Source organism: Cervus canadensis, chromosome 3 (genome assembly GCF_019320065.1).
Source record: "Cervus canadensis isolate Bull #8, Minnesota chromosome 3, ASM1932006v1, whole genome shotgun sequence".
Lineage (NCBI taxonomy): Eukaryota > Metazoa > Chordata > Mammalia > Artiodactyla > Cervidae > Cervus > Cervus canadensis.
In genome coordinates this window covers 110,069,239-110,097,186 of record NC_057388.1, presented here as the reverse complement: position 1 = coordinate 110,097,186, position 27,948 = coordinate 110,069,239, and the positions used below count along the sequence as shown (strand labels likewise).

Here is a 27,948-nt window from a genome sequence, read left to right as displayed (position 1 = left end):
ATCAAAAAAATGTTGAACATACCAAGAAGAATTCTGAAGTATCACATTACTATACCAACATCTCATGTGTGTATACTGGACAGACTGACAGCATGAACAGCTTATTAAGTAGTTTAGTCGCAACTGTGAAAAGCTTCAGGTTAAGTCAACACGGTGTACGACAACACAAACTTACGAATAAACAAGATGTTAAAATGTTATAGACTAGTAATGTCAGGAAGTAAGTTATCAAAAAAGAGGAAACATAGCTATGCCACAGAAGATGCTGGAAGCAGCACTTTCTGTGTAAGATTTTGAAGCATTTCCTAGTTCAAGACATATTCTAAAAAATGCATATTCCTTAGTAATCTTCTTCACACTTTTACAAAGCAAAAGGAAAAACTTTTATCAAATGCTTAGCCTTAATATCAATATATACAATAATACATCAATACACAGTGGACTTTAAAATTGGTTTTTTAAAGCTCAAATTCCAAAATTTCCAATTTATTTTTAATTAACTTAGTAATTTCCCTAATTTTTCAACAAACTAAGTAAGGTTTCTTTTTTTTTTAACCTAAGCCAATCAGTAAGGCTGGATGTATAAGAATTTAATTTCTACAATTTTAATCTTGAGGATTAAATTAGCTAGATTTAACCTATAGTAGTCCATCAAGAAAATAAAAGCAAAATTATGTTTTTATCAGTAACTGTTGCTTCCTGGAATGTCTTTTGATAGCTCCTTTTATGACCAGTAACACACCCATTTTAACGTTAATGCTCCTGGAGTCCAGGAACCCTGCAGCATCCGATACCCCACCTGTGAGAACAAAGTCAGAGATTTCCTGCTGTTGCTGACCACATCACACGGCCTGTGGGATCTCAGTTCCCCAGCGAGGGGCTGAACCAGGGTCCCTGGCACTGAGAGCGCGGAGTCCTGACCACAAGGCCACCAGGAACTCCCTGGAATCAAACTCTTGAGAAGGTTTATTTTACAGTACTCAACTGTCACAGAAGTCTAAAGAACCGTGTGCACTTCCTCGTCTTTCTGCCTGCGTCGCTAAGGTGTCCTCAGGGGACTTTCAGATGGAGGTTATTACCCCGACAGTGCAGTCACTTGAAGACAGGTGTCACTGACTTAATGAGAAACTTCAAACACACTGAGCATCTCCCTCTCCTCTATTGAACCACTTGATTCCTGGGACAAGCTCTTTCCAGCTCGGTCAGCATGTCGCTGTGCTGGAGGCTGACTGTGCCCAGCACCAAGGCCAAGTTTAGCCATGGCAGCACAGCCCAGCCCCACCCGGCCCATGTATCTGCACCTGGGATGACCTAGTTTTCCTTCCACTTTCAAGCAACAGGGAGAGTTAGAGATTAGATGCATTTCCAAATTCTGAGTGGGGTAGAGAAGAGGAGAGATGCTAGAATCTGTGACCCACAAAGATCCCATCCTAGCCGCAAACTCGCGGTCCCCACCCTGAAAAGTGCCCTGGCCACTGCTGACCGCTCACAACAGCACCACCCTCAGTTCTGACACTGCCAACTCACCATTCTGAATCATGTAGTGCAAAATTTGTTCAATGACGGACACCACGTAGCTAGCATCTTGTAAAACAGGCAAGTAAGTGTCCTCAGAGGAGAACACCTCCAGCATCCTCATGGGAAGCGCAACATTCAGACTGTCATCGTTACAGCTCTGCAGCAACCTGTAAAAGTGGAAAAGGTGTCCCAGAGGCACTAGACGGCAAGCGCCACCAAGAGGTCCTCACACTCTCCTCACTCGAGCATGGGAAGTGCTCGGGCCCCTCTGCTCTAGTCCTACAATGTCCCCGAAAACAGACAGGCCTCAGGAAACAGCCAAGCACCATGTCACTCGCACCTTGAGTCCTCATTATGAGCCACACAGGATGCTGGCTCCAGGCTGAGAGAGGAAAAATGTGCAATCAAGGAGGGAGGCAGAAGCAGACAAGGAAACTCAGTGTGGGGAAGGTCTGACCAGGGAGCGCCCCTAACTTACCCACGCTCCATCTAACCCAGCTCAGCTGGGGGGCTCCTGAAAAGTGCCCACGAGCCTCTTCGAACATGCCTCCTTCAAGATTTCCCATGCCCAAAACATCCCCCAAGAAGACAGTTTAATCTACTTCTGGTCCTAAGTCACCCAGCATTTTAACTAAAGACTCTCATCTCACTATGAGAATTACAGGCAGAAAGGAAGGCTTAGCTGTTACAAAACTAAGTTTTATGTGAAAACAGAGAAAGTCTTTTTTAAAAATCAACTTTATGGAGACATAATTTACATGCGATAATTTGTACTCATTTAAAGCAGGCAATTGGAGAAGGCAATGGCAACCCACTCCAGTACTCTTGCCTGGAAAATCCCATGTACGGAGGAGCCTGGTAGGCTGCTGTCTACGGGGTCTCACGGAGTTGGATATGACTAAAGCGACTTAGCAGCAGCAAAGCAGGCAATACAGTGAGTTCATTAAAAAAACTAAGATCGTGGCTTCCAGTCCCATCACTTTGAGGCAAATAGATAGGAGAAAAGTGGCCAACAGTGGCAAATTTTATTTTCTTGGGCTCAAGTATCACCAGAGACAGTGATTGCAGCCACAAAATTAAGACACTTGCTCCTTAGAAGGAAAGTTGTAACAAACACAGACAGCGTAATAAAAAGCAGAGACATTATTTTGCTGACAAAGCTCCGTAGTATCAAAGTCCCAAGTCCCTACGGTTTTGCCAGTAGTCGTGTACAGATGTGAGAGCTGGACCATAAAGAACACCAAAGAATTGATGCTTTCGAATTGTGTGGTGCTGGAGAAGACTCTTGAGAGTCCCTTGGAATGCCAGGAGATCAAACCAGTCAATCCTAAATGAAATCAACCTTGAATACTCACTGGAAGGACTGATGCTAAAGCTGACGCTCCAATACTTTGGCCACCTGATGGGAAGAGCTGACTCATTAGAAACGACTCTGATGGTGGGAAAGATTGAGGAGAGGGGGACAAGAGAGGACGAGATGGTTGGATGGCATCACTGACTCAACGGACATCAGTCTGAACAGGCTCTGGGAGGCCTGGCGTGCTGCGGTCCATGGGGCCGCAAACAGTCGGACGTGCCTGAGCGCCTGAACAGCAGCAGCGACAGTGAGTTCTGACACCACACCCAACGCAGACACGGAGCACATCTCCGCTCCACCTCTCAGCCCTCCAGTAAATCCTCCCCCCACTCTCCCCCAGCCCCACCTCCGCCACAGCAACAGAAGCAATCTAAACAGAAGCAATCACAGAGAACGCACACATCAATGTCCAGAGCCTTCCCTCAGCGCTTTCTGAGACTCAGCCGGCCTATGTTAACAATGTGGTCCCTTCACAGCGAGTACTAGTCCACAGCATGCAAACACCATGTTTCTGTTATCTATTCACATGCTGACAGGGACCTGGGTCATTGCCAGTCTTTTCTTGTTATATATAAAGCTGTCTGAACATTCAAAGCAGCCTTGTGGACCTGCCTCACTTCTCCTGGGTCAGCTCCTGGGCGAGGAACTACAGGTCACATGGCAGCCGGACATCACAAGGAACCATCAAGCTGAGAGGCAGGGCTGAGCGTCCCAGCTGTTTCGCGCCCACCACACACAGTCCTGACACTGTCAAGCCGCAGCTGTTCTGGCAGCCGGACCAGCATGCTTCAACAGGGGCTGACACTGGGCTTCCGGTGCTCAGGGGTCATTCGCATGTCTCCTCTGCCACGGGCTGTCTCTTGAGAAAATGAATAACCCATCCTGGCTGCACCCCGGCCCGACCCCAGGCCCTCCAGCTGCACAGCCTCTGCCCACTTAAGGCCGGGCTCCCCAGGCCTGTCTCCCTGTCCCTGGATTCTCGCCAACCAGGCTGCCGGGTCCCCATGCCACTCTCCAGACGCCACCACCTCTCCCCACCCTGGCCTGCGTCGGTGCCCGTGCAGAGCTCTTCTCCCTTCTCAATTCCACTTACAGCCGCGCCAACCAGACCCCCGTGCCCACCCTCCATCACAGCTGTCATCACAGGCACCAACGGCCTTACTGCAGGGAAAAATTGCCATTCTGTGAAATGGGGGGAGGAGGGGGGAGGGAGTCTGGTGGCCGGCCCAGCTCAGTCACTGGGTTCCCTCCATCCCCGCCTTTCACAGGCTGGCCCCCAACTCTGCAGACAGGCGTGAGCCTGGAGAACACTGACGGCAATGCAAATGTTTCCCACACAGAGCTACACAGATTACTCCTGTTCCTGGCAATGCAAAGGGCTCTGTCAGACAGGGAATACAAATTCCCTGAGGCAGGTTCATCTGAATCAGCTGGAACATCTTACTGGTTCCCTCCTTGAGTAACCAGTTAAGTGACGTCACTGACATGTGCTCACACGCGAGTCCTGACTTAACACTGAGCATTACCAACTCAACCATCAATTCCGACTGCACCCTCCATGCTGTGCCTGGACTCTCCTGCTCCATCCTGGGCTCCACCTCCTCTCACAGCAGGGACCAGCCTCTGGTTCACTATCTACACTTTTCTTGCTCTAGACAGTTGACCTGAATTCCCATGGAGACTAAAAGAGAAGGCATGGCATATGCCCCTTCTCTGGTAACTTGCCTACACACCTAAAATTCAGCGCCCGGCACGTGGCAAGTAACATAAAACAACTGAAGTTCCTAACAGATTACTGTTTTAATTTTACTTTGTTAAAATTTCTTTTTTCTTTAAGCTTGTTAAAATTTCATTCCTGATCTAAGAGAACCAGATTCCCCAGAGAAAACAGCCCCAAGCTCGGGCTTGCAGGGGTGGTATTAAGTGAGCCCAAAGTAGCATGGTCCCAGGAGACACTGAGGCTCAAAAGACAGGGCGGGGCGGGGGGGGGGGGGGAATGGAGGGCTTCTGAGAAGAGCTCCCTCCATCAAGTGCTGAAAGACAAGACAAGGCCGAATGAGCCAAAAGGGAAAGGAGGCAGGGACCTCTTCACAAACAAGCCAACTAGCCAGCACTGAAGAGACACCACCGTTAGAAAAATCAGCACTGAATGAGCCATGGACATAACAACAGTATCAAGCCCAGATCACCAGATGTGAAAAGCCCGGGGGAAGGCGGCACCCTAGCGACAGAGGAGAACGTGGGCCTGCACAACATGGAGCGGAGTCTCCTCCTGCACCTGGCCTCACTGAGCACAGACATGCCTCGGGACGCGTCTGTGGGCTGAGGTGCCAGGGCTCTCACATGCCCTGCTCCGAGGAAGTCTGCTCATACACGTTTAGACCGAATCAAGTGTGCCCCACACCAGCAACTCTCATGAGGTGCCACTGGGCAGTGTCTGGAGACCTACAGGCTCAAGCGGCTGCAGGCCAGGATCCTGGTAAGCAAACACCGCCCCCCACAGGGCCACGCCCCCCACGCAGGGGCCACGCCTACCACAGAGGCTGCAACGGCCCCAAAGGGTCGAACGGGGAGAAAAGTGTTCCTCCAGATCTGACACTCCGTTGAAACAGAGGAGATGAAGGAACCAGGGAAGCAAACGGATGCTAGGGTCATCAAAACAAACAGAGAAGATAAAGCTTTCGAGATAACTGAGGAACGCTGAATAGGGAGTATATCACATGACACCACAGAATTACCATTTGTTCTCTCAGAGGCGAAAGCAGCACTGCGGTTACCAGAGTGTGCTTTCCCAGGAGAAGCACAGGGGAGTGGTGAAGCGCCAGGCTGTCAGCAGCTCCCTTCCACACGCTTTAGAAAAACAGCGTACTGTGCGTGTGCAGACAGAGAGAAAGGAAATGCAGCAAATGGAACTCGAATCCAGGAGGAGGATATAAGGTGTTCTTGCCACTTTTCTCCTGTCAGAAATTTTCCAAGACAGAAAGTTGGGGAAAACAAGCAGAAATTGCATTTGGATCTATCATCTATTAAAATTACTTGCTGGATGAATACCTTCAAAAGCACATTAAGTGCCACAAACTACACCCCCCAGGTCAAGAGAGCCCCAGACTATGCTGCTCTGGGGGAGGGCACGCCTGACACCTCTGAGGGCTTGTGAGGAAAAGCCGTGTGTGTAACAGAGGCCACGGTGCCCAGACCTCACTGTGCCGTGCAGGCGTCTACAGAGAAGGTCCACGAACACCTGCTCCAGCGAATCAACGCATACGATGTGTTTTTCAAAGGACATTTTTCAAGACATAAAAGGGGTTTGGGGGGAAAAAAAAAGATTTCCTGGGGCTCTCGATCATCCACATTCTCTCTTTGGGGGTTTTCCACTTTGTTTCTAGTGCAGCTCAGGCTCTCGAGAAGATCAGGATCTGAGCTAACAGGCCTCATTCTGATAGGAACCCTAAATAAACCTTACTACACGCAGCTTCCAGAAAATTAGCTGAAAGTGTATCAAAGGCTCAGAATCATTTGAAAGTTGGCTACGGTGCAGACATCATCAAATTTTAGAAAAATGGTGAAGATGTTAATTTGCTTTTTCATTCAAGTGCTACTACTCACATCACCTCAGTATGCTCTGAACTGAGTCCAGGACACAGGTCAGGATAGCCTGATGAAAGGCCTGACCCTTCACCTGCAGACAGCGACCCTGGGGCCTGGGATCAGTGACCATCGGCACAGAGACGGGTCTTTCAGCTGGCCTGTCCACTCGCCAAGCAACCAGATGCCTGACGTCCCACAGGGCGATTCCAGGCCACACCTGGAAGAAAACATCCCTTGGAAGGTATGCTTAACTACATTTTAATTTCTAAAGGGAGGATCACAGGAGTAAAAACTGAAAACAGTAACATTTCAGTCTCAAAAAAACCAACAACAAAGGGAAAACCACTAAGACACTGAAACACAAACAATACTTTTCTAGACAACGAGATCACCACATCACCCAAGCTGGGGACGACAATGGGTTTACCTGCAACAGAGGCTCATCAACCTCTTTATTTGAAACAAGCATGTGAGTCTCTCAGATCCTTCCAACTGCTGGACAAACAGAGCGCTGTGTTTAATCAGGTTCTGATACATCCATATCTGAAAGAGCAAAACATACAACTCGTTAGTCTGTAAAAAGTTAACTGTTTTCTAATTACATAACATGCCAAATTTCCTTAACTGGCAGACACAATCAAAATAATCAAAACATGGCTGAGAAATCAATCTTCTAAGTCATAGTTTTAGTGAGAAGGATACACACATCCTGACTTTTCCATCCTAAAAAAGCACATCAGCATGAAGTTAATACTTAAGAGTAAAAGTATTAGAAAACTCTCATAAAAGTGAAACAGAAACAGTTCATTTACAAAACTTAGCAGTCCACAATAAAAACAGTGAGAATCACAGTCTTAATCCTAAATTACAAAGGACAGCGGTTCCTTCTCACCTGTCTTCTCTAGCTTCCAGCACTGTTCCTGTGGATGCTCTCCTCCCCAGTCCATGAAATGCGGGTGGAAAAAGCGATCTTACAGCCCCACCACCCCTGATAAAAGGCCAGGCGTGTAACACGTCAGGTGAGAGTTATGTCACAGCTAGATGGAGGAATCCCATCACAGTGTTTATACAAACCATCACAGTGCGCACTAAAATATTACAGCTTTATTTGTCAATTATACTGCAGCACGCTCAAGGGGAGCAAAGGTCAGAGCTGGGGGGGTTGGCCTGAACTCCCACCGGCCTGGACACGACCAGTGATGGGGCCCCAAGCTCAGCAAGCGTGGCCTCAGACCTCCATCCAGCTCCACCCAGCAGGTATGGACGCCGCTGCTATGAGTGACTGAAAACACCACCCTGACAAGGAGCCTGCTGGACTCACTTTCTCTACGATATGTTTTTTGCTACCTGTTCATTTATCAACAGAAACAGTTACAATTGAGAGCGCCTCTCACCTGTGCCTGTCATGTTCAATCTCTCCTTTGACAGTAAAGCTTACTTGATATGAGATGTTATCAAAGTCTGAGCACAAGTGTTCTGCCTGGTAAATCCCAGTGGGTCCAAAGTAGGTGGAAAGGAACTCTGAGACCCCGCCCAACTGTTCATCTGCCTACACAGAAGCTCAACTTGAGGCATTTGGAGCTGCGTGTCCCTATTTCCTGAGGAACCAGTGTGACACACACGTTTTCTGCACTATCTGACAAGCAGTGCATTCTAAAATTCATACTACCCTTTCAGTTCAGTTTGGTTCAGCCACTCAGCGTCGTGTCTGGCTCTTTGTGACCCCATGGACCGCAGCACACCAGGCCTCCCTGTCCATCACCAAATCCCAGAGTTTGCTCAAACTCAAGTCCATCGAGTCGGTGATGCCACCCAACCATCTTATCCTCTGTCGCCCCCTTCTCCTTCTGCCTATAATCTTTCCCAGCATCAGGGTCTTTTCAAATGAGTCAGTTCTTCACATCAGGGGGCCAAAGGACTGGTGCTTCAGCTTCAGCAGCAGTCCTTCCAATGAATACTCAGGACTGGTTTCCTTTAGGATAGACTGGTTGGATCTCCTTGCAGTCCAAGGGACCCTCAAGAGTCTTCTCCAACACCACAGTTCAAAAGCATCAGTTCTTTGGCACTCAGCTTTCTTTATAGTCCAACTCTCACATCCATACATGATTACTGGAAAAACCATTGCTTTGACTAGACGGACCTCTGTTGGAAAAATAATGTCTCTGCTTTTCAATATGCTGTCTAGATTGGTTATAGCTTTTCTTCCAAGGAACAAGCATCTTTTAATTTCATGGCTGCAATCACCATCTGCAGTAATTTTACAGCCCCAAAAAATAAAGTCTCTCACTGTTTCCACTGTTTCCCCATCTATTTGCCATGAAGTGATGGGACCAGAGGCCATGATCTTAGTTATCTGAATGCTGAGTTTTAAGCCAACTTTTTCACTCTTCTCTTTCACTTTCATCAAGGGGCTCTTTAGTTCTTCGCTTTCTGCCATAAGGGTGGTGTCATCTGGTATCAATATCTGAGGTCACTGATATTTCTCCCCACAATCTTAATTCCAGCTTGTGCTTCTTCCAGTCCAGTGTTTCTCATGATGTACTCTGCATATCAGTTAAATAAGCAGGGTGACAATATACCGTTTTGATGTACTCCTTTTCCTATTTGGAACCAGTCTGTTGCTCCATGTCCAGTGCTGTTGCTTCCTGACCTGTTACAGATTTCTCAGGAGGCAGGTCAGGTGGTCTGGAATTCCCATCTCTTAACCCATTAACAAATAACAGTACAAGGTGCAGTAAACACTGTAACAATCTAATGGGCAACTGTAGGAACTCTAAGAATAAGGCTGTAAATACACTAATCAAGTAATTATGGTTCAACCCCATAAAGAAACCCTCAAAGCACTTTCTTTAACACTTCTTGGACTGGGTTTGTTTTCTTTTTAATTAAGGAACAACTGATGTCCCTGGAGGAGGAAATGGCAACTCACTCCAGTATCTTTGCCTGGAACATCCCACAGACAGAGGAGCCTGGAGGGCTACGGTCCCTGGGGTCTCAAGAGTCAGACGTGACTGAGCACACATGCACACATAACTGATGGACAATATTATATAAGTTTCATGGATACAACATAACGATTAAAATGTTCAAAGGTTATATGCCACTTATAGTTATTATAAAATACTGGTTTTATTCCCTGTGCTGTATAATATATCTCTGGAGTGGACTGGACTTTGACACTGTTTTTAAATTTCTTGACAAATGCACCAACATCATCATTCCCAAAGTTCTAAGTACATTAAATACCTGCTTTGCTTCACTTTTTTTTTCTGCTTAACTCTTTTGTTGTTGTTTTTTTTTTTCCACTAAATTCAGATATATAAACTTTCCTTCTTATGCATCCTTTCTCAGGAAGTCAACTGAAGGTGTATATCAATAAAACGAGGGAGCAGATCAAGCAAGCAAAAAGGAATGGACTCAGGAGAGAGGATCTGAAACCGAAGAGAAACAAAGCAAGGGTTTTCCCAGGATAACAGCGCAGCGCGCCCCCGGGGTGCAGCAGGCGGCTCGGGGCGGGGGCGGGGGCACGCACCAGGGCCTGGCTGAGCAGGGGTAGAAGAGGACCTGGCCCTCAAGAGGCGCAAAGATGAGATAACAGTGACCCAGTGCTAACGCCAGAGGAATTCAGGAAGACTACACAAAACATCACTTTAGCAGCGAGCATATTTAGTCATAACAATAAAAAATATGTCAAGGGAGTAGGTGAGGAAGGGAAAGCCACATATGCTGTTTTGTACGAAGCACATTAAATAAATAAACTCCCAACAGGGGTGTCACGCCTGCTCTTAAGATAGGAAGCAGGGAACCTGAAGATGGGGCAGGAGACCTACCCTCCACATATTATGTGACTGGTTCATTGTTCTTGCATTTTTGTTTGCAAACTGAATAAACCATCTGGTTCGTTTTTGTCGTATGAGCCAGGTTTGAGGAGCTGGCCAATTCTAAGTTCACGTAGGGCCATGGGGCCAGGCCGCTGCCTGCCTAGAAACCACGCAGGACTGCTGACCGGACCTTGGGGCAGCCCTCCAAAGGCAAGGGCACTCTGGACAGACACTCGACCCTCCTGACCCTCGCCCCCCGGCTGTGCTGCACACCTGACCTTCAGTCCAGGAGCTCAGAGCAGGGGAAGGAGGGACAGTCTGCTCCAGACAGAGCGCCGAGCCCTGCTGCTGTGCATTTGTTATTCCTCTCCTCATCGGCTTCAGACAGAGCCAAGAAAAGGTGCATCTAAGGCAGCCACCTTCACCACTCTCGAGATCTATGGACTGCTCCTCTCACGGCCCGTCCCGGCTCAGAACAGGAAGCAGCGTGGGGGTCAGAGCCAGAGCCCCCCGGGCAGTGCAGCACCCTCCAGCTCCTGCACTTGAGTTTCACACAGGGTGCTGCCTGTCGCACAGCTTTTACTGTGGACTCATCCTTTAATTTTAAACTTTTATTATAAGTAAAGATTTCTAAGAATAAGTATGTATTTAACCTAATAATTACACACGAATCTCTACTATTTCCTGGGAAACTGGACACAGTGGCAAGTTCTACTTTTTAAAAAGACTGACAGTCATGGATGTCCCCCATTAATACACACCATTCCTCATCACTGGTAACATCACAAGCCTATAAAATGTTTTAAGTTATACAATTATGTTTCAATGTTTCAGCGAGAGACCCTGGAGGTCAGAGCCTTACCCTGAGGCACCCCCGCGTTAACGCTGTGACGCTGAGGACGGCATCCCAGAGACAAAGGCGGGCTCCGTGCTGAACAAGTGTGGACCGCGCACCCCGGTAATGCTGCGCAGTGCACGCACCACACAGCACCCCACTGCTTCTTATATTTGAAATTTTCCGTAAAAAAAAAAAATGAAGAAGTCTACTGATCATCTATCAACTTTAAGAGGGAAAACACATGATCACAAAGACAACCCACCGCCGCTGACTGCGCAAGTTCACAAGGAGAGCCTTGCTGGGGGGGTGGTCTGACCACAGGAAACCAAAAGCTGGAAAACACGCACACAAGGGTTAGTGAAAGCAGAGTCAACACTCACCAAACGTCTGGAGTCCTCACTCTGTCTGTAAAAAAACAGAAGCTGCCTCACCAGGAGGGTGAGGTTGGGGCCGCTGGCAAGGGGAAAAGTGCTGCCAGACTGGGCCAGGCTGGCACAGCGGTCGAACGCAGTCCTCTGGATGGAACACTGGAAACAGAGCGAGACACAGGACAGCATCAGTGCTCGCGCGGCCCGAGGCGGCCCGCGGTCAGCAGAGCAGACCGCCCGCTAGGGTTACGTCACTGGGAAGTCACGGCTGGAGAGCCTGGGGTGTGTCTGTTACAGACCCTCCACAGGGGCTACCACCACCTCTATCTACCCTGATCTGTAGCCACAGTTTGGCCTAGGTTTCTATTTCATAACTTAAAAACCACCAAAAACCTCATCTATCCATATATTTTTATATAAACTAGCAAATTAATCATTGGGGAAAATATTATCCACATTAATTTTCGTTAAACAAGTACACATAAAAATGCACACAAAATGAATTCCACCTCTAAGAATCCAATGTTATATTCAAAATAAGTTTTCTCATGCCTTTTTAATTCCTTCTCAATTTAAAAGCAAACTTACTTGCTGTTTTCTGTCTCTATAGCCTCGAATAAATGACTGGATAATTATTGCATTTTTCAATCTTCGCCTTTCTTCCTGAATAACATTGGGAGGAAGAACAATTGGTCAGAATCAGTGAAAATGACATATACTAGTTAAGACCACACATCACAACATCCACTCTTTGAAACATATATATATTTGAAACAATTCCTAATATATTCAAAGTTGTGCAGTCATGCCCACTGTCTACTTTCAGAACATTTTCATCACTCGGCCCCATAAAACTCCTGACCCGCTGGCCGTCAGTCACCCCTCACACTCTGTCCCACCCCACCCCTCCACCCTGCCCTGGCAATCACTAATCAACTTTCTATCCCCGTGGAACTCCCCATTCTGGACCTTACACACAAGAGAACCATGATGTGCAGCCTCTGAGCCTGACCACTCGCTCAGTACTGTGTCCTCAAGCCTCACCCCTGGCACATCCCGAGTGAGTACCTCACCCCTTTCTACGGCTGCTTCGCTGTCCGACTGTCTTCCTTGCTTATCCGCTCACTAGCTGGTGGACACTGGGCTCTTTCCACTCTAGGCTATTAGGAATAATGCTGATGTGGACACTCATGTACCGACTTTTGTGGGGACACAGGGTTTCAATTCTCTTGGGTGTATACCCGGGCATAGAATTAATATTTGAGGAACTGCTGGACTGTTTTCCAAAACAGCTAACCATTTTACAATTCTGCCAGCACAGTCAGACTTTTTAAAAAAAGCTTTTAACTGGGATGACCCTGAGGGATGGGATGGGGAGGGAGGTGGGAGGGGGGTTCAAGATAGGGAACACACGTACACCCCTGGCTGATTCATGTCAATGTATGGCAAAAATCACTACAATACTGTGAAGTAATTAGAGTCCAATTAAAATTTTTTTTAATTTAAAAGCTTTTAAGTATTAAAAAAAAACAACAAACAGAAGCATTTTATTTTAATTTTTCATTTATTTTTATTAGTTGGAGGCTAATTACTTTACAACATTGTAGTGGTTTTTGCCATACACTGACATGAATCAGCCATGAATGTTCAGGTGTTCCCCACCCTGAACCCCCCTTCCCACCTCTCTCCCCATCCCATCCCTCTGGGTCATCCCAATGCACCAGCCCCTAGCACCTGTCTCATGCATCCAACCTGGACTGGCGATCTGTTTCACATTTGATAATATACATGTTTCGATGCTGTTCTCTCAGATCATCCCACCCTCACCTTCTCCCACAAAGTCCCAAAGTCTGTTCTATACATCTGTGTCTCTTTTTCTGTCTTGCATATGGGGTTATCGTTACCATCTTTCTAAATTCCATATGTACGCGTTAGTATACTGTATTGGTATTTATCTTTCTGGCTTACTTCACTCTGTATAATGGGCTCCAGTTTCATCCATCTCATTAGAACTGATTCAAATGAATTCTTTTTAATGGCTGAGTAATATTCCATGGTGTATATGTACCACAGCTTCCTTATCCATTCATCTGCTGATGGGCATCTAGGTTGCTTCCATGTGCTGGCTATCATAAACAGTGCTGCGATGAACATTGGGGTGCACGTGTCTCTTTCAGATCTGGTTTCCTCGGTGTGTATGCCCAGAAGTGGGATTGCTGGGTCATATGGCAGTTCTATTTCCAGTTTTTTAAGGAATCTCCACACTGTTCTCCATAGTGGCTGTACTAGTTTGCATTCCCACCAACAGTGTAAGAGGGCTCCCTTTTCTCCACACCCTCTCCAGCATTTATACAAGCATTTATTTTAAAGGTCACTCTACTTCCAAGCAGAAAACTCCAATTATGAACCACCTGAGACTGTCTTTAAAACTTTCAGTGACCGAGCAAAAACAATACTCATCACTGCTCCAGCCTCTGCAGCTGCCGCACGCTGAGGGCCCACCATGTGCCCGCCCAAGACAACCCACAGGCATCCACAGCACCCTGACAGGTGAGCGCCACTCCTGTCTGAAAGACACGGAGCCTGAGCTCTCCACGAGGACTGAGGGTGCCAAACGCTGAGTCAGAAGGCGGACTCAGGTGTGACATGAGAGCCTGCGCTCTGTCTTAGCACGCGATGTCGTTTCACAGCCCCTCTGAGTGCCACCCACAGGCGTGAACGGCGCACACACTCACGCAGTCTTGGGATTAGAGAGCACACCGCCAGGTCACAGAAGTGCACTCTGAGCTTGAGATGGTTACGAGGGAACCCCTGAGCCGGAACCAAGTTTGGGCATCAATTCATAACTATGATTCTAAGGGTACTTGATGACAAACTCATAAATCATCCCAGGCATTTTCAACACATTCATTGTGTTCATTTAGTGGTTAACTAGGGAGGAAGTCTCAGTAACACTCCAGTTCTCTGGCAGGTGTACCAGAAATAGATCAACCCTCACAAGGCCTGAAAGTCAGCCTCAAGTCAGCTCATCCCTACAACAGTTAAAGGGGATTTATTGTTCCTCTCCCTATTGCCTGCCAGAAACGAATGCAATGCTCTCCAAAAAGAAAAGGTCATATTCTAGAACCTGAAGGCATCATTCTGTTTAGGACATACGATGTCCAGTATTCAACCAAAATAACCAGGCAAAAGACAAGAATTTAAAATCAAGAGGACAAACAACACAAACAAACCCATAGGAATTCCAAATACTGGAGTTTAAACATTATGCTTAAAAATCTACAATTATGTTCAAGAAATTAAAAGACAAGAGAACTGGTAAATAAAATAATCAAAGAAAATTCTAGAACTGAAATAAAAACCAGAATTCAGAACTCAGTGGATGTATTTAATAATCAGACATCACTAAAACAGATAATTTGTAAATCAGAAGTTAGACAAGAAGAGACTAGCCAAATCAAAGCATAGATATTCAAAAGGATAAACACAGAGAGGAGAGGAGACACACAGGACAGAACGTGAAGGTCGGATGCATCTGCAACGTGAGTCCAGGAGGAGGAGGAGGGGAGGGGGAATGGAGCAGAAGCTCCACGGGGAGAGAGGGCTGGCTGAGGACGCCCCAGAAAAGACGAAATATAGCAACCAGTACAGGGGCTTCCCTGGCGGCTCAGCCAGTAAAGAATCCACCTGCAGTGCAGGAGACCCAGGTTTGAACCGCTGGGTCACGGAGATTCTCTGCAGAAGGGAATGGCTACCCACTGCAGTATCATTCTCTTGTTTTTCAGTATACTTTTCTTGTTTGACCTGTGACTTTCAAGTGAGGGCTATTTCACCACCAAGGAAACATTCGGTGATTTCTGGAGACATCTGCGGTTGTCTCAGTGTGGGGAGGGAGGGTCGCAGCATCTGCTGGAGAGGCCCTATGTGTGTATATGTAACATAACATGTATTTGTATGTATCTTAAACTTCAGAAACCATTCTGGATTTGTTGATTTTATGGTGGGTCATCTGGAACCAACGTAGAGGTCAAGAGATGGGCTAACCCTGCAGTGTGTGGGCAGGCGCCCAACAAGGCACCGCCTGGCCCAGGACGCACGTCAGCTGCCTGGAGGCCGGGAGATCCTGCCCCAGAGTCCTTGCACCTGCGGCTCCCTAGCCCAGAAGGTGTTCCAGCTTCCCATGGCATTTCTGCTCCGTCCTCCAGGAATTCACTCAGCTCTGACAAGCTCAGAGACGCCGTCCCTCAACAGCGACCCACAGCAGGCCCTCCGGGTCCCCGTTGCAGGACCCTGACTCACACCTGCGGTCCACGGCCAGCAGGAACACTGTTCTGTTATTCCCTACGTACACACCCAGCCGGCAGAGCACTACCTGGAACACAGTGAGTTCTCAATGTATGTGTGTGAAAGGAATGGATGACTTATTAAAAACAAAACAAGAAACTAATCACAACTGCTGATTAGTCAACACGGCAAAGCCACTTTAAGAAATTATCTCCGAAGATGAAACGTGAGAGAGACTGGAACAAAAGGGGTTCCTAGCCCCTTTCGCGTATTCAGCTTCTTCACAAACACACAAATAGTGCAGACAGCCTGCCTTCACAGGGAGTCTTCTCCTCCTACTTGGTAAAATACGAACATTATACTCCAAGACTTTCTATACCTTCTGGAAGCCACACCATAAGCAACTACATGAACCGAAAGTCTATGTTCTCCCCTTATTCTGCAAACTGCTCTTTTAACCCATCATTTCTACATTCTTTTAGCCCATCTACATTAGATGAGTCACCATAAAATCAACAAATCCAGAATGGTTTCAGAAGTTTAACATACATGCAAATACACGTTATGTCACATATACATACATACATCTATGTATATAAAACAGTAAAAGCAGGGCTTAGCTAAATGCTATGGAAACTGCTTATCGACGGGGACTGTTACAAACACTTACCTCTCTCTTTTTTCTTTCTTCCTGAGTACGATGTAAAAGAGAAGCCTTTTCTTCCTAAAGAGAGAAAAGACAAAAGGTGTAATTTCAAATTCTAAAATGCTCTCATGCAAGAATTACAGAATGCTGTGACCCAAAAGAATTCTAGAGATCATCCAATTGAACTGTCTGACAATAAGAAATCCCAGGCATGAGGGGTTAAATGGCTCCTCCCCCAGCCCACCCCACCCCACCCCCAGGTCCCACATCAAGTTAATGTTAGTAACATTAGCAGTTTTCTAAGAATAGAATCTGATTTCTTTACACACACACACACACACACACAGTTAGTTCAAGTAAAACTAGGGTCTGAGTGCCAGCACCCTCCTGTGAGCTCACACCCCGGCTCTGCAAGAGCACCCCAGGGAGAAGGCCAGGCCAACACGAGGCCTCCAGGTGGTGTTTCCACAGCTCTGCACGTGACTGTACAATTGTCTCAATAAAAATGTCAAAGAAAAACTCAACTTTTCATTGTTACCAGAGTTTTAGAAAATTATTTTCATCATAAGTAAAACTGCATTTTGACCAAAATTACTTGATATGCAGAAGGAACTGAAATAACAAATGGGAAAGTTAAATGTTTCAAATAAAAATACTTACAGACAATCCCCTCCCCCAGAATAGTTCCAGTCCATACTGCAAGGGCATTTTATTTTTGTGAATTTAAACCAAAATAAAATTAAAGATCCAAGATCTTAACATACAAGTCATTAGAAAAATTAATAAAATTATATCTGTTAACACATACAGCTCATCAGAATAGTGTCAGTAAGCAATGAGCCAAATTAAAATCAACTTTGATATGTGAAAGAATACACAATGTGTAGAACAGAAGTTTCTCACTGACAAACTTTACAGCCAAAGAAATAAATCCTCCAGATATTTTCCACTATAGAAAATTTCATTTCTTGGATTCAAATAAAAAAACCTTTAAAGTTACCACACGTTAAAGGTCAGAAAAATATTTTATTTTTAACTGATTAATTAAAAGAGGAGGGGGAATAGAAAAACCTAAAGCAAAAAGTGCAGTTACAATGCTCAGAATTATGGAAAGGTTCTAGATAAAAAATACAACCATACTTCTAGTTATTCTCTTTATTTATGAATAGGAGTGGTAAGTATACATCTGTAATTTCCTCTTCTTCTCCCTTTGCCCAGATGTAATGTATATTCATCACTTGGGTACAACTAAAGAGCCAAGATTTCTTAAAATGCTGTTACAACTATGAGAAAATATACTTAAAGCCATGTTTTACCTTTTAAAAAAGGTACGTGTCAGCAAAGGAAAGCACAGTGAAGTCTCTCAGTCGTGTCCGACTCTTTGCGGCCCCATGGACTGTAGCCTACCATGCTCCCCGTCCATGGGATTTTCCAGGCAAGAGTACTGGAGTGGGCTGCCATTTCCTTCTCCAGAGGATCTTCCAACCCAGGGATCGAACCTGGGTCTCCCGAATTGTAGGCAGACACTTTACCATCTAAGCCACCAGGGGAGTCAGCAAAACAGTCACCAAACTGACTTTACGAGTAAGTTGCAGCATCACTAACCTAAATGACCCGGAGGTGAGGGTTCCAGGGCTGGGCCTGTCTCTTACCACCAGTTCATTGCCATTGGCTTCAACGTCCGGCACATGCAGGGATTTAATAAATCCTTACAAAATGAATGAATGAACATTTAAGTAAAGCAAAGACGTCTAAAGCGAGGAGTAACCATTAACAGCTGAGAAGCACTTCTAGGCACCTGCAGCACTGCACGTAGGCTGCAATATCCTCCAAGTCGCAACGGGTGCTAGTCATTGAAAAGCGTGCCCGGGTGCTGAGTGAATGCTAGCATTTCTCAGAAACTCTGTCAGGTCTGAAGCACCGGATTCGAGAGGGTGGCAGACACCCGGAGGCACGCCGAGAGCGAACGTGCTTCCCTCTGCAGGCCTGCACGGGAAAACCCACGGGCGCAGGCCACCGCGGTCACGGCGCAGGCGCCCCCTCGCGCCCGTGCTGAAGAGCTACAGACTGAGGTGAGGCTTGCTCAGGCGTGTCCGCCTCGTTGGGGTCTCATGGACCGCAGGCGGCCGGGCTTCTCTGTCCCCGGGGTTCTCCAGGCAACAACACTGGGGTGGGTTGCCATTCCCTTCTCCAAGAGCTACAAAGATTCCTACTTAAAATAGCTCATTTCAAACACTGTAAGATAAGCATAGCCAGCAAACCTACAGTCCTGGACACACATACACAAATACCCTGACATGTGACTTCAACCATAAAATTGTAGTTTAAAAAATATGAGGCCTTTCAAAGAGCACCCACACTCTCTAAATGCTTTACAGAGGAGAGAACGGTCTGCCAAGCCCACAGGGCACATCAGCCACACGGGACGCGCCAGCCACCACCAACATCGAGTGCTCTGCCCGCCACGGGCCACGGGCCCCGGGCGAGGGCACTCAGCAACGTTCCGCACCCTGGTTCTGGGTAACCCAGGTGTCCCTCAGAACAACCAACGTGCTTTAAGGACTATCATTTTCCCTGTTTACGGACAACAAAAGTGAGGTTCAGAGAGGCAGAGCCAAGATCTGGACTTGGGAAGGGTCTGGAGCCTCAGTCATTCAGCCATGGAGTACTTACTCTGAAAAAAAAGAAAACATTAAGTATGATCATATTATTTTACATTTTGAGAAAATTTAAAAAATCTTTTGTCTTTGTAACAGATACATAATTTGGAAGATCTATCATAAAGGAGCCGCGGAGGACGAGGCCATAGAAAAAAACGAGGGTCGCCAAAACGGCCTGAGTTCAGAAGGGACGGGGTGGGAGGGCAGGAGGGCTCGAGAAAGGCCCCGGGAAGGGGAGACAGGCAGTGGGAGGCCAGGGGGAAGGCTGCCCTGAGCGCAGTCAGCGCACAGAGAGAAGTGCAACGGGAGGCGACGTCCAGAAAGCAGGCCCACCGCCAGACTGCACGCCTCGGCGGGTCCCAAGCTCACAGCGGAACCAGAGCCGCCGCCTGCCAGCTCAGACACCGTCTGCGTTCAGAGGATGTTCAAATGAGGCACGAGAGAGGAATCCGCTCACTCAACAGATACTCTCTGAGTCCCGTGCCGTGCGGGCAGTGGCTATTTTAAAGCGACACAGGAGCACACCGTTTGCTGGACGCAGGAGTGGCCTGTCCACTGCACACCCACTGCGGCTGGACTCACTCCTGCACACCAGCGATGACGACAGCAGACGCCGGCTCCCCCGGGGCACACATCTCAACACACGTGGGCGCCCCCGATGGCTCAGGGACCGTGCAGAGTCCAGAGGAGCCCTGAAAGGATGTGCTCCGGAGGGTAACGAGATGGACCGCGTCACAGCAGAGGCAGTGTGGTCAAACAGCGGCTGCTCGTCCCCCCTGCCCCGTGTCCCCCGACCACCTCTGGGGGCCGCCTCCCGCACGGTGAGCCCCTCAAGCCTCCGTCGCCCTGCCCTCCTCCCACCTGGCCTTCTCTCCTGACACTGACGCACACACCTCTTCCAGAAGGGGAGACCAGCACCCCCCACCCCCGCTCTGCCACACATCGATGGGGAGCTCCCTCAAGCCGAGACGGCGAGCACACACGACACTCACGGACGTGTACGCAGCACACAGGGCGCACTACTCAGCACGCAGACTACGCCTGTATCTGCAGTCAGAACCCCGAGGCCACATGGGCATCACCCACAAAGACGTGGCCACCAGATGCCGAGGACAGTCACTCTTCAGCAGGTGAAGCCAACAGGGCCAGCGGGGGAGTGGCCTTTCCAGAGAAGAGCAGAGAATAAGAAAACAAGACGAGTCCCATCACCTGAAAAGCCATAAGCAATGATCACAGCATGTCAAGGGGCTTCCCTGGTGGCTCAGGTGATAAAGAATCAGCTTGCAATGCAGGAGACCCTGGTTCGATCCCTGGGTTGGGATGATCCCCTGGAGAGGAGAAAGGCTACCCAGTCCAGTATCCTTGGGCTTCCCTTGTCTCAGTTGGTAAAGAATCTGCCTGCAATGCAGGAGACCTGGGTTCAATCCCTGGGTGGGGAACATCCCCTGGAGAAGGGAACGGCTACCCACTCCAGTATTATTCTGGCCTAGAGAATTCCATGGGCAGTAGAGACACAAAGAGTCGGACATGACCAAGTGACTTTCACTTTCACAGTATGTCAGGCCCAGCGGTCAGGCAGGGGAAAATAAAGGCACAAGCCAGACCCTAACTCATAATTCTGAGTGCCTGCACGTGGCCCGGAACCGTAAACAGCCATCAGCTTCTGAAAGTGAAATTTCACCACACTGCTAAGAGAGTAACCCAGCAAGCCTGCTACCACGCACAGGGAGTCGGGGTCGAGGACCCACACCAGTGACATGGGCCTCGGCGGGAGAGGCAGTCCGCCCCAGGCGCACACTCCGAAGGTGGGCCTGCTCCACACCCGAACAGACACGGCATCCGAGCTCAACTTCTCTACTGGGTGTTGAATAAACACGATTACATTTTTGCATGTTCTCTCAGGTCCCACCGGAAACGCCAGACTCCACACCCCAGGACAAACACTGAGCTACACCCAGAGGCTGAGGCAGGAACAGACAAGGGTCGCGCAGCGGGTCTCCAGGGAGACAGCGATGAAGACGGAGAGGCAGCCTGGGAGAAAGCGAGGTGTGCTGGTCAGTGAACAGTGGTGCAACAGCTAAGTAACACAGGGGCGCTACATCCCTCAGTCCTCCCGTCAGCACAGACTCCTGACGGGCCTGAGTCCTCCCGTCAGCACAGACTCCTGACGGACCGGAGACCTGCACACACAGAGCACTAGAAAACACGTGAGGACGACACAACGATTGCTTTCAAACGCTCAGTGTGGAGGAAGACTTTCTCTAAGAAAGAAACACCACTCCACACATGAAATCTATGTTAGTTTGTCATTAACTTATTTAAGAATTATAAGTTTGATCCCATAAAAATTAAAACTTTATACACAGAAAAATATTATATCCAAGGTTTAAAAAGGTGACAGTGGGAATTATCTGTAACACTGCAAAACCAGCTATTTGTAAAAGTACTCAAGAATAATTTTAAAATATCAACAATCAAATAGAAAAATCAGGAAATAAAAACATATTTTAAACATAACTTCATTTTTACTCATTTTTAGGGAAAAAAAAGCAATAAAAATGCAGTGATAGGTTTTAACCTAACTGGCAAATTTAAACCTCAGCTAACAGGCTGAGATGAAGATGGGCAGCAGCTACTTTCATGCACTGATATGATCTCCTTAGAAGGAAATTTGTAAATAACTATAAAAATTCACAATGTATATAGACTTTGATCAACCCTCCTAAAACTTAACCTGCAAATATTACTAGCACATATATAAGTATATGCACCCAATGCTGCTTAAATTAGCAAAAAAAGTCGAAAACAACCTAAATGGCCATTAAACTACATGACAGCTAGATAACTTCAGAACACTCATCACAGGGAGGGTTACAGAGAACTGCTTTTAAGTGCAGGAGGTCCATCTGTACAGACCTGAACTACCTCCAGACACAGTGCTGGGCGGGGCGGGGGTGCAGCAGTGGGTTCAGAGCGCTCCAGCATGCATTCAGAGTGCACACACCTCTGTGACTCACACACAGAACACGGCTCTGCAAGGCCACTTAGAAGGATCAGACTGGGGGGTGAGCAGCAGGGCTGAAAGGCTGGGGACGCTTCTTTTATCTGAATCTTTATCTTCTTCTTTGATTTTTAACAGGTTGCTGGTTTCAATTTACTACACTTGAAAGTATATTTTCCCTTTCAGCATCTACAGGCCTAGACAAGTTAGGGATTCCCAGCGGCAGCTACACACTAGATTTGTAAAAAGCACTGAGACAGGGCTTTGGGAATGACTAACTCTGCTGTCCTGTCGCAGACCTGCTGCTTTCAGTGCCACTCGCTCACCTCCATAGCTGGGACACCAGCCCGATTCATCAATGAGTCAGCAACAGTAAACCACAGCCGGCTTCTCTATTTGACCTTTGACCTTCAGGCACATTATCTTATCTTCTCTGAAGATTAAACATGGCCAAACTTAACAAATACCATTAATAAAGATGTTTTTTCGAGGGGAAAAAAATGCTTTCTTCATGCAAATGAATTTAGTGTTAACAAAATGAACTTTTAAAAAAAAGTCATATAGAGTTTAAAGTAGATTTCATTAACCATCAGAATTTTTAAAAAATTCAGTCAAAAATTTGACTATAGTTTAAACTAAGTTTACATGACCATTTCCATAAAGACAAACACTCAAACTGACTGTTAACCACTTAAAAGAACTTCAACATGTTTATTAATACCTTTATTTTAAAAAATAATGTGAGATTTTCTGTTTTATCTATATGGGCTATTTTCCACTAACAATTTACTCCATTTACCAATATAAACAGAACACTCAGTCTCACATCTGTTCCAAGTTATGCATGAACAACACTAATACTTTTACATAATTTGAAGAATATTCAAGTAAAATACTTTGAGTTAATTAAAATTAGCAGATGTTTTCTGAATAATGTACAACCTATGATCTCTGGATTTTCCCTTCTTTTATAGGCCTATAAGAAAGAATGTTTATGAAAATACAATGGCAACCAACTTCACATCCAGGCAAAAAATATTTAAAGGTGCATCAAAAAACGGTAATAAGTGCTCACTTTGGCAGCACATATCTTAAAACTGGAGACTTCCTGGTGGCTCAGACGGTAAAGAATCTGCCTACAATGCAGGAGACTGGGTTTGATCCCTGGAGAAGGGAATGGCAACCCACTCCAGTATTCTTGACTGGAGAATTCCATGGACAGAGGAGCCTGCAGTCCATGAGGTTGCAAAGAGTCAGGCACAACTGAGCAACTAATGCTTTCACATCCTAAAACTGGAACAAAATAAGAGTGACAAATTACGAAAATCATATTTATAAAACAATGTAATATGATTCCCAATCCAAAATCTACATAGAAAATTGCATTTATGCTGATTTAAAAATAAAATTTATGCTCATTTAAAGTATCACAATAAAATGTAATAGTGTACATTACATTACAGTAAATTCCAAAAGACCTTCTGTTCTTACACCAGAATTGTGTGGTAAGTACGGCAGTTGTACTAGCAAGACCTTAGAAACAAACTGCAGGTTCATCCACCAACAGAAAGGTGGTCGAGGAACATTATGCATCCACGGAGAGAAGCTACACGTCCAGGTGCTGGTATGGAATCACTACCTAGAACGGTGCTGAGGAAGAACAGCAGCTCTTGCGGTGATTTAAAATGTCAGGGGGACGTGTTTATATTTATTCTAGTTTTTGAAACCCTGAGGAAGCTGGTAATAATTTTGGAAACCTTGAGGAAGCCGGTAATAGTGGGGAAGTTTGGGATCTTAGTGAGAGGAAGGCTTCATTACATATGCCCTTTAGAATAATCTGTTTTTAAAACTTTTTCCAATTTAAAAAAAGAAACTTTTTTTGACGGCCAAAGACTGGAGATTAGAAATGGAAACATTACCAGACTTAAGGAAGATTAGTGATAATCTAATCATCTCATTATAAAAAATTATGACTTTCTCATTACAAAGTTTGAGAAACAGAAGCCCAGAAAAAATGAGTAACTATGTTGCAGATAACTGGTTACGGAGATAAGCATTTTGTCAAGTCCCCATTGTACTTTTTACAATTTCACCTTTCACAGTAAAGACGTGCTATGAACTGTGCTGCCTGCTAACCCACTAGGGTTACTAACATTCCCCCTAAAGTTAAAGGGAACATTAAGGCTGCATTCTAAGAAAATCAACTCAAAAAGACACAGGACTGCTAAAGCCGCCCTTCCAGTGACTGCAGGACAGGGTCCTTAACTCGCCAAACAGTGAAAGGAAAGCTTACGCAGAGCTTTAGACACAACACAAGACACGCAGGCTACACAACGTTCACACCAGGGTTCACACATGAGAGCTTCATGCTTTTCACTCAGTGATCTGAGTCTCTGAGCCCTGATTTCTACCTCCACAGGCTGCTAGCGTCTCTGCCTCACAGAGGGAGTCAGGAAGAGCCAAGAGCACACGCAAGCAGGCAGACAAACCCTGAGGGACAGCCCGGCTCACGGCCACAAAGAAGCGGAAAAACAGAGATCCCCCGGGGAGAAAGCGCCGGCAGAGGCTGAGGCTGCTTGCCGCGGCCCTCTGTGACCAGCGCAATCAGCTGCTTAGGCAGCAGGACTGCTCAGCCCAGGGGACACGCCAAAATGGATGTGCACATGGTGACCGAGCGATTCAGCTTCTTTCTGCAATCTATCCTAAAAATAATTATAAACCACTGGCTATAAAGATGGTGTTCACAATAGGAGAGAAATGATGTACAAGCCCAATAGTAAAGCATGAACACATACACTTCAGACACAGCTCATACCAAGAACATGCACAGTAAGTTTTTTCCAGGAGTCTCTTTTTTTAATTAAAAAAACTCTTAATTTATGTTTGGCTGTGGGGCCCTCCGCTGCCACATGGGCTTTTCTCTAGTTGCGCTGCGCAGGCTTCAGCAGTTGTGGCTCCCAGGGCAGAGGCTCAGGCGTTGGGGCGCACGGGCTTAGTTGCTCTGCAACATGTAATTTCATAAAACAGACTAAACAACTGGACCCTCAGCTTTGGGATAACCTGGACTATATATAAATGCCTCACGGTCAGTCCACAGGATAGAGTCTCAGCTACAGCAAATAAAACCACAAAACCAGTACCAAAGGTGCAAGGTCCTCCAACAAGCCTCACTTCTCCAAGGAGCTCTGCTCTGCTATTGCCTCTGTGTCAGAACTGTCTGCACTTGCAGACATACCGACACGCATGCTGGCTGGCAAGCGTCTCTCTGTTGTTCCTGTGAATGCTGGCGTCCCTTGGAGTTTTGTCCTGAGCTCACGCGTCTTCTCAGCAGAACACTTTCCAGAGCATGGCACAGTTTCAACTACCTACTGATAGACCAACAGAACGGACTCCCAGTCTCTCCCTGAAGCTGCTCCTGCCGACTGCACATACCCAAGCATTTCACACTGAACACGTCCTAGGGACTCCTCAGCGTCTCGGATCATGGTCCACTGTCCACTCCCATCACCCCAGACTGACACCTGATGTGTAGCTGGTCCCCGCAGATCTCATCAACTCTAGTTCCTCACCAGCGCTGGAGCCCTCCCCGCGGGGCCAGCCACCTGCCTCAGGCCCCACTACTCTGCACGACTACAGCGGCCTCTCGCCTGGGGTCCGGCCCCGCACCGCCCCTGAGGGACGAGCTGGCCCGACTGCCATCCCCCCGCCGCCTCGTCTCCAGCCAGCCGCACGGTCTGTAAGTGACGGCTGCTTTCCCACGGTCAAACAGCTCTGCCCACGGCTTCTCACTGGCGGCAACAATGCTCCATCAGAGTCCGGGTGAGCATGTAGCCCAGCACACGGACCTGCAGGCACCAGCGCGGGGCTCAAGGGCAGGCACTCTGGAGGGGGTGGGGGGAGCTTCCGCCGTGTGTCCCGGCACCAGACTGCCCAGGGCAGAAACACACTTCAGTCCTCTCCGACCTCACCATCTCCCCCAGCCTGCCCTGTGACCGTCAGGCTGACAATCCAAACCCCTTCATTCCCAAATCAGTTCAGTTCAGTTGCTCAGTCGTATCCGACTCCTTGCGACCCCATGAGCCGCAGCACGCCAGGCCTCCCTGTCCATCACCAACTCCTGGAGTTTACTCAAACTCATGTCCATCGAGTCGGTGATGCCATCCAACCATCTCATCCTCTGTTGTCCCCTTCTCCTCCTGCCCCCAACCCCTCCCAGCGTCAGGGTCTTTTCCAATGAGTCAACTCTTCGCATGAGGTGGCCAAAGTATTGGAGTTTCAGCTTCAGCATCAGTCCTTCCAATGAACACCCAGGACAGATCTCCTTCAGGATGGACTGGATGGATCTCCTTGCAGTCCAAGGGACTCTCAAGAGTCTTCTCCAACACCATAGTTCAAAAGCATCAATTTTTCGGCGCTCAGCTTTCTTCACAGTCCAACTCTCACATCCATACATGACCACTGGAAAAATCATAGCCTTGACCAGATGGACCTTTGTTGGCAAAGTAATATCTCTGCTTTTTAATATGCTATCTAGGTTGGTCATAACTTTCCTTCCAAGGAGCAAGCGTCTTTTAATTTCATGGCTGCAGTCACCATCCGCAGTGATTTTGGAGCCCCCCAAAAAAGTCTGACACTGTTTCCACTGTCTCCCCATCTATTTCCCATGAGGTGATGGGACCAGATGCCATGATCTTAGTTTTCTGAATGTTAAGCTTTAAGCCAACATTTTCACTCTCCTCTTTCACTTTCATCAAGAGGCTTTTTAGTTTCTCTTCACTTTCTGCCATAAGGGTGGTGTCATCTGCATATCTGAGGTTGTTGATATTTCTCCCAGCAATCTTGATTCCAGCTTGTGCTTCTTCCAGCCCAGCATTTCCCATGATGTACTCTGCATATAAGTTAAATAAGCAGGGCGACAATATACAGCCTTGAAGTACTCCTTTTCCTATTGGGAACCAGTCTGTTGTTCCATGTCAAATTCTAACTGTTGCTTCCTGACCTGCATACAGGTTTCTCAAGACGCAGGTCAGGTGGTCTGGTATTCCCATCTCCTTCAGAATTTTCCACAGTTTATTGTGATCCAAATAGTTGAAGGCTTTGGCATAGTCAATAAAGCAGAAATAGATGTTTTTCTGGAACTCTCTTGCTTTTTTGATGATCCAGCAGATGTTGGCAATTTGATCTCTGGTGCCTCTGACTTTTCTAAAACCAGCTTGAACATCTGGAAGTTTTTGGTTCATGTATTGCTGAAGCCTGGCTTGGATAATTTTGAGCATTACCTCACTAGCGTGTGAGATGAGTGCAATTGTGTGGTAGTTTGAGCATTCTTTGGGATTGCCTTTCTTAGGGACTGGAATGAAAACTGACCTTTTCCAGTCCTGTGGCCACTGCTGAGTTTTCCAAATTTGCTGGCATATTGAGTGCAGCACTTTCACAGCATCATCTTTCAGGATTTGAAACAGCTCAACTGGAATTCCACCACATCCACTAGCTTTGTTGTAGTGATGCTTTCTAAGGCCCACTTGACTTCACATTCCAGGATGTCTGGCTCTAAGTGAGTGATCACTAACAATTCAGGTAATACTCTGCAGGTAAGCCTTTTTTGAGCAGCATAAGGTAACAGCTCCATCAGGAAGCCTTGCCTGGGGAAAGGGAATTTTAAGTCAGTTCCCTAATTGGCCAGTTCGCTCCGCTCTTCCTAGCTCACTAGTTTCTTCCCTTGTTATATCTCCACACTGGTGGGCTTCACCTGAAGAATGGACTGGACCATCCAACAGGACAGAAGGGACAGTGCCTGACCTTCAGGACGCCCCCCAACAGGCACTGCCACATTCTCCCTGCTCTCCTGCATCACCAGCTCTGGGGGA

General features: G+C 47.0%; 1 protein-coding gene across 2 annotated transcripts in view; it reads right to left on the bottom strand.

Annotated features, from left to right (window-relative positions):
- Nucleotides 1-27,948, bottom strand: part of UBE3C (ubiquitin protein ligase E3C) — a 115,881-nt gene that overhangs the window by 74,420 nt on the left and 13,513 nt on the right. For both annotated transcript variants that reach the window (XM_043463991.1, XM_043463992.1), the window contains exons 2-6: nt 16,445-16,498; nt 12,079-12,153; nt 11,503-11,649; nt 6,891-7,006; nt 1,528-1,685 (exon numbers count right to left, since the gene is read on the bottom strand). In XM_043463991.1, coding sequence (XP_043319926.1) covers nt 1,528-1,685; nt 6,891-7,006; nt 11,503-11,649; nt 12,079-12,153; nt 16,445-16,498 — 550 coding nt within the window. The remainder of the gene's footprint in view (nt 1-1,527; nt 1,686-6,890; nt 7,007-11,502; nt 11,650-12,078; nt 12,154-16,444; nt 16,499-27,948) is intronic.